At 45.1% G+C, this 12852-nt stretch overlaps 1 protein-coding gene across 2 annotated transcripts in view; it reads right to left on the bottom strand.

Annotated features, from left to right (window-relative positions):
- mapk8ip1b (mitogen-activated protein kinase 8 interacting protein 1b) overlaps positions 1 to 12852 on the bottom strand; it is a 38924-nt gene that overhangs the window by 8096 nt on the left and 17976 nt on the right. For both annotated transcript variants that reach the window (XM_084022221.1, XM_084022222.1), the window contains exons 3-5: positions 8915 to 9172; positions 2656 to 2737; positions 51 to 1193 (exon numbers count right to left, since the gene is read on the bottom strand). In XM_084022221.1, the coding sequence (XP_083878347.1) occupies positions 51 to 1193; positions 2656 to 2737; positions 8915 to 9172 (1483 nt within the window). The remainder of the gene's footprint in view (positions 1 to 50; positions 1194 to 2655; positions 2738 to 8914; positions 9173 to 12852) is intronic.

The following is a 12852-nucleotide window of genomic DNA, read 5'->3' as shown; positions in this document are numbered from 1 at the left end:
CATCAATATATGGTAAGTATAGTAATGTGGTAATGGTGGCGGTGACTTACTGGAGGAGCGAGAGCGTCCGTTCATGAAGACGTTGAGGAACTTCTTGGAGAAGTGCAGGTCGACCTCGGGGGTGGAGTCCTCGGACAGACACGCCGTCGCCTCCCTCCTCACTCCTCCGATCTGCAGGCCGTCCTCGTCGTCCTCCTCCTCCTCCTCCTCCTCGTATTCCTCCCCGATGGCCGACTCGTACGGAGACGACACGCAGTTGTCGTAGACGGTGGCGGAGTCGCTGTCGTCGCTGTAGCCTTGGTAACACTGCCGGAGGCTGACCAGCTCCAGCTGAGCGTGCTCGTCCACCACCAGCGTGTATTTGACCGAGTCGTACGAAAGCCCGCTGGCCTCCGAGTTCATGGAAGTCCTTATTGGGACTCCGCCGCCGCCGCCGTCCCCCTTGTCTCCCCTCCTGCTCCCCCTGTCCATTATTATCCTGTCCACATCCTCGTCCTCGCCGCAGTAGCTCTCATCCGTGGCGTCCACGTACTCCACCGAGGACCCGGGTCTCAGCATGACCCCGGCCCCCGTTCCCGCCCCCTTCAGGCTGAGGTCCAGCGTGAGGGAGGAGCGGGCCATGCTGGGCGGCGTGATGAGGGACTCGACACAGGACGCGTACGAAGGCGGGGGGACGTAGACCTCGTCGTCCTCGTAGATGGAGGGGTTGGTCCTGTCCGGGAGGGGCTGGTACGGCGGCGGCCCCTCGGTGTCGGAGCTGATGGACATGCGACCCTGCTCCGTCTGCTGCGACAGGAAAGGTCGCTCCTGTGGGTCGGGGGGGTCGAGGGGGTCGGCGGAGCGCTGCACGGGAGTGAGGTAGATCTCCTCCGTGGGCTCTAGGTGGACGTCCGTGTGGTAGCGGATCCTCTCCCGGTGGGGTCCGCCTCCATCCGCCTTCCCCGCCGGGTACAGGGGGGCCGGCGTGTAGTTCTGCGGCGGGGGCGGAGCCGGCGGCTTCTCCTGGAGCTTGGAGCGCGTCGACGCCGCCGTCGTGGTGGAGGAGGAGGAGCTGTGCGAGTGTCGGGAGGTGTGGCTGTGTCTGCAGGGAGCGTCGGTGGAAGTCCCGCGGTCTTTGGTCTGCGCTCCGCCGCCGCCCTGCACCTTGTCCTCGTCGCTCAGGCAGCTGTGCTCGCGCGGGGGCGTGCGCTCACCTGCAAACGACAACGCGCACAAGCACACGCGCAGACACACAAGCACGCACAGAGGCCAGACACACAGGCAGAGTGAATACGCGTGATGCAGGAGGGCAGACATGGCCGACGGACGAGACAGACAGACAGACAGACGGGAAGGCAGACGTGGCGACAAATGCACAGATGTGGGAGAGCGGGGACGGGACGGGGAGAAAAAGAAGAAATGGTTAGGTAACGGATGTCGGGATTACGCAGATAAATCCCTATTTGCTCAACAAATTCATAGCCAAAAGTCGATTCATGCATTATGTCATAATCCACCGCCCGGCAAATCCCGGCATGATGACATCACTGATGATGATGCAGCGCCGGCTGCTGAGGAGAGCAAACGGCAGGTGAGGAAACTACAACAACACAGTTGATACAACTTTACTTTTACAGCAATTAACTCTCTTCATTGAAAAAAATGAGCTTTGGCGCTCGTGAGGCCGTGTGATGTCATTTGCTACTCTGCATATGAATGGCGACAGATGTGTTTGGTAACAGTCTTTTTCGTCTTAGTGCGAGTAAGAAAAATAACAGATGTTACGACTCAACCTACACTGCCTACTGCCCACTGAAGTGGACCGGTGCCCGACTAAGCTGCTCCTGATCATTATAATAAAAAAAGCTGTTTTCTTCTATTCCAAGGGTTCCCAAAGTGGGGGTTTGTCCTTAAGATGCTCTATCTCCACCTGTTTATGGTCCAACGGTTATCCTGATGGAGATGAAAATCATATTCCGCTCGATGCTGCTGGAAATCCATTAACTCGTTCCCTTTAGACAAAAGCTGCTGCTAGCGGGATTGTATTGGGACGGATCTTTCTAGTGCAGCCGTATCGTATTGTATAAACTGTAATCATGAGCGGCCAACTGAGCAAACAGGTTTCCATCCGCCTCTTAGCTGCAACGTAGAGATATCAAATGGCAACATGGCAATGCAACATCTCCATCACCGGCAATCGCATCTACATAAAATCCCAACTCTTATTAATGAAAGTTTAAATTTCTTTGGCCAGCAACCATTTCAGAACGATGCTTGAACACAAGCTGAAATGTGAAATGATGGTTTATATAATAAGTGACGTGCCGTGTGACTTCTCCCATCGATGGCTTTGGTCGGCCTCGCCTCACATGTTGCTCTGAAAGGCTGCCGCAGCGATGAGCGATGACAGCTCCGAGCTAAGCTAAGCTAAGCGCTGCCTCAGCTCGAGCTACTCCATATAACTAATCCCAGCCTTGAAAGCGAAGCTCTCGGAGGATCAGAGACTCAGGACCTGCTGCTGGGTTCGTATCGCGATGCTGAATTATATTAGAGAGCATTCTGCTCATCACATCCCGGTTAAAAGCAAGCAAACAAGAAAGATCCACTACTTTAATTCTACTTGAACCAACACTTAGAGCTTCATGGTGCGAATATCCGGTGGGAAAGAAAACTCACCTGTTTTTAGAGGGGAGGACGAGCCGGAAACCTTCTCCTGCCAGCTGTACTTCTTACCGAAGGAGTTGTTGTTCAATGTGTCCTGTGGAAACGCACACAGGGAGCTTCGGTCAGTTCAGGGTCCAGACTCTCAATGTACACAACTTTTTGTCTCCCTCGCTCACTCTCTCTCTCACACACACACACACATACACACACACACACACACACACACACACAAAGCTTTTATTCTGTTGAATGAGCAGGGAATCTTTTGTCTGTGCTCCGTGGTGTGCATTTAAAGGGAACCAGACCTCTTAGCAAAGCTGCTGGGAACACACACACACACACACACACACACACACACACACACACACACACACACACACACACACACACACACACACAGGGGTCTCTTTAGGCTGTTTTGGGGGGAGTTGTTGATAGATGGGTGTTCTTTTTTCTCAAATGCCCGTTTTCACTCTTCCAGATTCTGAAAGGATGATGTCATCCGCATCACAACACAGGATGTCTTCATCTCCTTTGGTTTAAAAGTCTTGTGTTTCCCGTCCTTAATTAGTGCATCTTCTCACCGTGCTGCACTGCTGTAGGAAAGTACTTTTCTATCTATTTAAATGTGTCCTCAGTGCTTTGACACTGTTAGATCACGGATTGGTGCTTTGTACACATCAGCGTATCGTTGGTTTCATGCCCTCAAAAGACTTCTTCTTTCAGAAGACTACACAAGAAATACAATATATATCCCTTTCAGCAACCCACACAACGATCAGTTACCTTGAAAAACGTAAATTTACTGAATTGAAGTAAAAGGAGAGGACGTGTTTAACACATGGCCACTATCGCCACGGTGACTTGCAGGAGCCGGTTGATGGCAGTAGCGATACACTTGGATTAAAATGCTTTGTTAACTGATTTTTGGCATATTGTTTAAAGTTGTTAGACACGGCCTTTTTTTGTTTCAACTTTCTGTTCACTTTCTGTTGGTGGCATCCGAGAAAAGTTTTCTTTGAGAATTAAAGGTAACAACACATGGTGAATTATTGATCTACAAATAGTCCTTTCAAGGATAAAGTATTCATTTACATATATTTTTTAAGGTTTCCCCCTGTTTAAAGTGACTATTAGGGGTGGGTAAAAATATCAATACGGCAATATATCGCGATACTTTGCCGCCCAATACAATATCGACTTTTCAAATCCAAAGATCGATTAAAAAAAAACAAAAAAAGATTCACGTTTAGACGCCTTGTGAATGCAGTACTTTATCCTTTTTCATTTTATTTTCAATATTTATTCCAGTGAATTTCATGGGAATTAATAAAATGGAGAGGCTGTTTTGAATGAAAAAGTTTTCACTCAGTTTGTCCTCTGATCAATATCATCTGATGTACAAATACAGGTACTTGTGTTTTCATCTTTATTTATATCGCAATATCCTGATATTGTGATACGTATCGTATCGTGACCAAAGTATCGTGATACCTACCGTATCGTGAGGTTCTTGCCAATACTCACCCCTAGTGATTTGAATGAAAATCTGTATAATAATGCATCAGGGGTGATGAACGGATCAAACATGAGCTCTATAGTGAGTTTCAGCTCATATTTGACTGTCAGGCCCACGATTTCACTGTAACAGTGAAAAAGCTCTAAAAAAACACCGTACACTACCCGCCCAGCTCCAGGCTAATCGGTGAAACATGGAGATGTCTTCCTCACGAGTCGGTAGAGACCAAAATATGAACGTTGCCACTGATGGATGAGTAATAATCAGATTTTTAATAAATAGAAGGAGAACTGGAAACTCCTGTGACGACGACGTGTCGCCCAAAATAAGATCCTGCTCCGTCCGCCCACCGCCGTGCATGACTCACTTCCCCATCTACGTGTACGGACCGGGCTGTCGCCATGGCAACGGGTGAATCAGCAGGTGGGAGATCTGAGTGGCTAATGGAAGTGACTCTGATAACACATGACTTTTCTCAACTTAAGCTTATAAACTTTACTAGTTTATTAACGTCTGATCATCATATACAATACAACACACACACACACACACACACACAACACACACACACACACACACACACACAGGAGCCGTGGCCAGGTAAGAGATTAAAGTTGGACTGAGATTAAATGGGAGAAATCCCTCCTGAGTTCTGCTCTGTTTTTCTGTCTGAATCATTTAAGTAAAGCAGCATCTTTACTGTCTGTCTTCTCATCCTCATCCTCCAGATTTCAAACATGTTGCAGGCTCACTGTTTTGTTTATTTGTTTTGCTTTTAATACTGCATTGGACATTAATCCGTAAAAAGTCGGATTCTTCAACTTGTAACTTCTCTGTCGGATGCTACTGGATCTAAAAATATATCTTTTTCAAAGGCCTCAGTGCTCCAAGCCTCATCAGTATTCAGAGCTGCTTCCTCTCAACCACAGGACTCTTCTTACGCGCTGCCAAATGATGCTGATCTAATTGCAGAATTTAGCATTTTTTACCAATCCTCTGACCTGGAAACAGTCACCCAGTCTCTCTCTCAGTCTCTCTCTCTCTCTGTCTCTGTTTGTGGAAAACGCTGAGTAAACTTTTGGGGCGGTGCCATCTAAAGATGTGAATGTTGCGTCACGAATAAACAAATATGTGTGGTGGGAAAGCCTATCAGCGTTTGTTTTGTTTTTTTGTTTTTTTCTGACCGCCAAATTCTGTGTAATAACACATAAGAACAAACCACAGACTGTTTATGGTAGCAGCAATAAGGTTGCTTTCATATTTAGGCCTAAATAACATTATTGTGTGTGTTTATGGAACAACTACGTTTGCATGACCTAGCACTGATTGATTAAACTCCATTCAGAAAACAAGCCTCGAACGACCTGACAAAGCATGGATGCAGACTTTTTACAAATCTGCATCATTATTGAATTATTTCGGCATCCTTTGTTATCCCGTCATTGCAATCAAATTGGTGTGAACACATATTTATCAACCTATTTTGGTGATGTGCTGCACATTTCAAGGTCTGTAAAAGTTATTTGGGTATTTGAAATTGCCATTAGGTCTTCCAGATCTGTACTGCAGCAGGTACAACAGAATCGATAGTCTGAGGCTAAAAGGGAAATGAACATCCTTTTGCTTATGTGAGAAATCCAAGAAAGAAGAAGAACCACAGGGATACATTTCTAGACTCATGGGAGCAGGAAATAGACCAGCATGCACTGCATTTCTTCTTCTACCCATCTTTCCTCGACCTGAAAACGTTGCTAAGCTTTGTGTTGAAGGTTTTAAAAAGGCATTCTGGTCCTCCAACATACCTGATGAACACACATGCACACAGGTGGATCGGCTAAGCGTTGCCCTAATTGAGCAATAAACCTGTTTCAAGTATACCTCCCAACATTTTTAATACTTATTTTATCAGCTTTTACTTGGACATGTGTAATCTCCTTTTATAGTTGTATTATTTATAAAGTGTACGTCTATGAGCAATGACAATAAAGGCATTCTATTCTAGGATTAGAAGTTGTTTTCATGATAAAAAAAGACACTCTGAAGTTGCTCTAAATGTAAGATTTTTGGAAACATTAATATATTGTACTGCAGCAGAACGGATGGGATGTGTTTAATCAATCAAACAGCCAAAACGGAATAGTGTCTCTAATCGAGGCTCTCCTCATTTCATATACAATCAATAAAATGTGAATGATTCCTGAATGAAATGGAAACGTGTCCATGAAGGTTTCACAGCCGTCTGCGGAGCAAAGGGCTTTTCTCATAACCAGGTGGTTCAGTCAGCTTTGAGTCTGTGAGAGATGAATTGATCTTCATGATTAATAGATGAAGGCCATAACACATAGCAAACAGCTATCAGCACATTAAACAGATGAATGAATTACAAACACTAATACATGGTCTGTAAATATGGCTAAGGATATTCAGCAGCAAAACCACTGTTTGCTACGTAAAGATACTGTGGAGAAATGTCTACCTGGGCAGAGAATAAGTCTCTCTCCCTCTGTGTGTGTTGTAATCCAAGCTTCTCGTACATAAGAGGCCCAGCGCCAGTCCAGATTAACACTGGTAGCACTGTTAGCCGCTAGCTGCCGGCTCAGCCGTTCAGAGCTGCGCGCAGGAAACAGATATGCTCTGAATCTCGCATTTAACACGTTAAAAGTCCAGAAATCGAACCCAACAACATGGACGTTTCAGTGGCTTTGTGTCTTCCGAGGTCACGGAAAGGCCACTTTGAGGAAACCTTCAACCCGCTTCACATTAAAATGCTGCAAACGAGGGTTTGTTTTCTAGCTTCTGAATGAAGCGAGTCAACACTCTCCCGGGAGGACAGGAAGACTTCCCAAGAAGAAAAAAAAACATCTCAGAGCAATTATTTCCTTCATACTCTGGAGTTCTGACAGCTCACACACACACACACACACACTCACACACACACACACACACACACACACACACACACACACACACACACACACACACACACACACACACACACACACACACACACACACACACATAAATGCACAGCAGAAAGAACAGTAGGCTTGTTTCCACCTCACGGAAACTGAGCAAAGAACAAAGCGCAGTCAAGTATAGAGCTGCCTGGTTGATCAAGTTGGCAGCCTGCGCTGTGGGGGGGGGGGGGGGGGGGGCATTTATGTAAGATTCAAGGGCAAACTCACTATACATGACTGTATACATAGCACGACAGGAGCATTCCTATACTCGCTGGCAGGGACGTGTGATGTGAACGAGGCATGGCTTTGACTTTACAGCACATTTACGATGGTTAACTCTCGTTGCCTGTTTTTTTCAGGAGCAGCAGGGGTTTTTAGCTAACAAGATTTGACAAACCCACTTTACATCACCTGCACCAGCATCAGGCAGCAGAGGGAAGAGGCTAGCGACTAGCTGGTGGTGATAGAAGAGCAGATAGCAGCTACAAAGTCGCATATTTCCATCGGGAGATAGTAGAGCTCAAGGCTTGGAGTGAATATTGGTATTGCAGTCATCAGCTGGGCGCATCATGAAATAAAAGCTGAAATGAAATCTTTGTTTTTGCCATGATCACCTTTTTTGCTGAAAACTCAGCCACTAGCTTGGTGGATATAATATCATCAGAACCGATAGGAAGTTGAGTAGAATGTTATACATGCAGCTGTAAAATTGGGGGACGGATGTATGGATCAACAAAAATGCATTACATTTATGGTGATGATCCCCCTAATTTTATTCATGTATTTGTTATTGTAACCATGGCGACAACACCCTCGCAACCTCACCGCTGTGGTCATTTGAACCCAAACCACCATCTTCCCCTAATCCCAACCAAAACTTCACCACATCCACGTCGCACCATGAAAACAGATGACTTTTTTCTGATATGACGCCGACCTGCAGGATGACGAATGACGTCATCCTGCAGGTCGGCGTCATATCAGAAAAAAGGGCTTGTGTCATTCTAGAGGCATCTTGTTGTTTAATTTGGAAGGACTTGTTGCAATAGACACTCACAGCAGTAGTTTTCTACATCCTGTAGCTCCTAACCTGGAGCTAAAGATAAAAGCACCTTCTATAACATCCACTCCACAAGAAAACGGGTCGGATTTAGCTTCATGCCTTGTGTTTTTAGCCCTTCCTGATCTCATAATGCCTTTCTTTAATGTCTCAGGGCAGGGGCAATATCTCACAAATCTTTTCCCCTGCATCTTTGTATTGACTTGCAGGTTTATTGATCTAAACGGCTTGCAGCTGTGTGCAGCACCGCTGCCCGAAACACCTTATATCATCTACACCTCAAGCCTAAAAGTAATCCTCAAACAGCTCTTTGAAATGAAATATGTTCCCCCTCTGAGGTTTTTAAGGCGGAAATTGGTCTAAGGACACACACACACACACACACACACACACACACACACACACACACACACACACACACAGTCACGAGCTGTAGCAGCATTCAAACACAAACAGAGACAAGCACCAAGGGGAGGAAAACAAATCCTCGGTCCTGACAATTGAGGCTATTGTTCAGCCCAGTAAACACATCCTGTCAGAGAAGCAATTGTAGTGAATCCAGTGGTGATGTCAGGTGGGTTGTTCATTCATATTTACATCTGTGTGTGAGGAGGAACGCAGACAGACAGGTCGCACACAGACAGACAGAAAATCATCTCCACTGAAAGTCCACTCCTCTTGCTTTCTGATCAATACTCACAAACGTGTGTGTGTGTGTGTGTGTGTGTCTACCTGTGTGCGCGGCACAATCGGGAAGAGGTTAAGGGTCGTGGGTCTCTTGGGCCGGTAAGTATCCATGGTAACAGGTGCTGCGGGGTCCTTGGTGACCGATGGTGGTGCGATGGCTGACGCCTTCGAGGACTCTTTGTCGCCGAGGTAACCGTCAGCGCCGTCGATGAGTTCCAAATGCAGCATCTCTGCCTGGAGCTGCCCGACGGCACCAAGCTCCGCCCTCCCCGACATGCTATTGGTTCCTCGCCTCACATGGCCCTGCAGGGATTGGAGGGAACGCACCGTGAGTCGAGGCAGGGAAAGAGGGAGAGAGAGAGAGCGAGTGTGTGTGTGTGTGTGTGTGTGTGTGTGTGTGTGGATGGGATGAGGAGACTGAGCCGGCCAATTAGAGGCTGCTCTGTCTTCTGCCTGTAACACTGTCGCTGCCAAACACCAGCTGCTCAAAGCAGAGATGGACTTCAGCTTCTCGTCACGGCGTTTAGTCATGTTGATATATATTAATATTTTACACATCTTGTTGACAACGACCATCTGTAGAGCCGTGTTGATGGTATCCATGGTTGATGCCATTTTTACTGACTATTTGAAGCTTTGCAGCCGCATGCCTCCAGCAACAGTGATGCCACAACTTAAATATTAAATATTAACATTACAGGCATTTAGGTTTACTATTTTGTGGTTTCGGAGTGAACTATTGCATGGTTCCCACCCCCCCCTTGAGGATGATTTCACCTGAAATATTAATGGATTGCCTGCTAAATAGCAGCATGTGAGCATGTTGATGTAAGCGTTCAGCTCAAAGCACAGCTGTGTCAAAGTACTCGTAGTCTCCATTCTCAGTCCCGTCTACAAAAGCCACATTTTCACCACATTTCCTGGTTGTTTTTTTGCGACAGGGACTACTTTTTTCAACGTAGAACTTTATCTAATTCCCCATTTGAGTTCCTCTGGTCCAAAAGATGCTTCAAGCTCTGCTCAAACCAATCAGAGCATGTGTTTCATGTTCTGATCAGATCGACTTTGAGTTTCTTCAACATCGCTGCTGAAATGAAAGCATGTGACCGACACCAAAGCCATCTGGGAGACGGAGTAAGTCAGAGGTCACTGGGACGGCACAGTCTGCTTCACTTAGCATCACTATCTGTGCAGCTACAGGACACACACATGCAGAGAGAGAGAGAGAGAGAGAGAGAGAGAGAGAAAGAGTCCAACTGTTGGTAGTTGTGATGTAGATGTTGTGACATGGACACCAAGCAGTCACGGCTAAGCCTATTACAGTATCCTTAACTCCCTCTTTGCTCCACATCGGATACAGGAATGCAAACACAACTATGCCGACCCTCAACAGAACTGCAACACAAGCAGCATGTAGAACTACATGCAATCTGACAGAATTATGCATCAAGTTTACGATATTTTGATTTAAAAATGTCTATATATTTCACAAGACAAGTCAGACTGGTGAAAATGGTGAAAATGGTGTCAGTTGGCAGCTTATTACCATTGGGAAAGTCTTTTTCCACTAATATGACTTTTTTAAATTTTAGAATTTAAAACAAAACAAATGCACAAAAATGGCCACGGGTAATATAACAAAACCAATTACATATTAATTGTACATTCAATTTAAGTACATTTTTCTTTTCTTAAATAGCAGTTAATAACAGTAGTGAATAATTAGTAAACATTGTGACATATAGCTTGTTATCATTAATCACTAAACCATGACAAGTTTCAACCATGCTATTGATTAATGATTCATATCCACATGTCAGTAAAATCACAATTTGGATGTGATGTTCAGGGGTCAAGGCACTGTGGGAAAATCGAGAACAACACAGAGTTGTGTTAACACTCAGCATCCATGGTAACGACATTCACCACAGTCTGTTTCAGGGGAGACGGTCAGTGATCGCACAGCTGTGAAGCAAACTGAACAGCATTCAGGTCAAAATAAAGCTAAAATCATGTATTCAATCCTCGGCTAATAGTGTGTTTATGTACACCTTAATGCTGGCTATACAATATACTGTATGATGGTGAACGTCTGCATTATGAAGATTATTCTTCAGGCATTTATATGTGTGGACAATTCCATCGGCTAAGCGTTGCTTTCAAGCACATTTGTATGCAGAGAAACAGCGACCACAGATATCCAGAGGTCTCTCTCTCACTCTCTCTCTCTCACTCACTCTCTCACTCCAGAAAGAGGCTTTTGAATCGGGACTAAAATGGGTGTAAAGTGCTTGTGCAGCTGCCTTCCTATTCAGCCATTAAGTCCTTGAAAGTCCACATTTCCCCACTTAATTCCAAACCTGTCCCTTTTCAAATGCAGCGTGGAAACGCCGATTCCTTTCACTGATGCATTCAGGACCAGCTCGGTAAGAGAAACATCACATGCTCATCAGTCGCAGGCAACGGCATCAATTAATGGGAATCACTGGAAACCCAACTGCAGGTAAATAATGGAAGCTGGCTATGAATCCACATGTTTGGAATTAAACACAGATATTAGCAAAAGTCAATACTCCTCAGGGCAGAAATTATGTCTTTAGAGTTCATATATATTATATAGTTCAGCATGAGAGCTGACTGGATTTATAAAAGACAGGATTTAAATATATATTTTATGTGTCCTTTATGAATGCAGGGAGACCTTATAGTCTTATTTAAGATTATTTGATTCTTTTTCACTAAAAACAGATGATGATTTGATGATTATGGGGATAATATTGTGAATTATTTTGGCCAGGCTAATGTTCATATTGGCTTATGGCTAACGCTAATATCAGGTTGAAATGTTTTGTGGTTCAGAGTGAAATGTTTGAGAACTATTGGATGGTTTATCATATTTGATATGAATAATAATAATGGTGCCTAGAGAATAATTGCTCTTGATTGTGAAGATCCTCTGAGCTCTCTAGTGCCCCCTAATAACTCGACACCCACTAGATGGACTGGCTCCTCTTCAATTTCCTTTCCTTGACCTCATGACCTTTTCCACTGATATTTTTTATTTATTTGACACTTCAACTGCAGCCTAAATGGTTGTATTATTTCTTGTTTGCTCCTCCCATTTTCAAAGCCATAATCTCAGGTAACACAACACTGAGTCTGCAACAAATGTCCATACAGGTTCATACTTCCACGTCATATTTTATGTCCATCCACCCATCCATATATGGTCTGTCCTCCATCCACCGTCCGTTCTTCATCCATCCAGTCTGCCCATCCTCTTCATGCATCCACCCAACTGTCTAACCCTTCATCTATCATTTATAACTCATCCATCCATCCGTCTGTTCATCCACCCAGCCTTTAAGTCCCCATAAATCTCACTTATTTGATGATGATGACACCCATTTTAAGATCAGTCACATCACACCCCCGTCTGTCTGTCTGTCTGTCCGTCTTTCTGTCTGTCTCTCTGCCTCCAATCACAGTGCAGCCACTCGCCCCCGATCATATTTCTCCTCCTTTTCTCCTCCCCCCTCTCTCTCCACCTTCTCACCTACTGACGATCAATGTCTGCTAATGCAAGCTTTTACTCTTCCTCTCATGTTTTATGACCTCAAATTACGGCGGGCCGCTTTAAGAGAGCCCCGGCCCCTGTTGCTAGGAGACAAGGGGCTCGGTGAGGAGGAGTTTGAGAAGATGCTGCTGATTCTGCCCCGAAGCGACCATGTGATGCTCGGCTCTCATCCAACCAGAGCAGCCAATCACAAACCAACAGGTGAAATATAACGATGCAAGACGGCTGAAAACGCAAAATCACCCTAAAACGCCAATTAAAACAACTAAAGAGAAATTATATAAAGTCAATATCTGATCCATATGTTGCAGACGGACTTCAGATCATCTGACAGAGAATCCATTATCTGAGTGATATCTGAAGATAATATGTTCAATAAAATAAATCATCCATCCATCCATCGTCT

Source organism: Eutrigla gurnardus (genome assembly GCF_963514095.1).
Source record: "Eutrigla gurnardus genome assembly, chromosome: 1".
NCBI classification, from domain to species: domain Eukaryota; kingdom Metazoa; phylum Chordata; class Actinopteri; order Perciformes; family Triglidae; genus Eutrigla; species Eutrigla gurnardus.
Note: the sequence above shows the minus strand (reverse complement) of the source record. Positions and strands in the feature narration are given on the sequence as shown.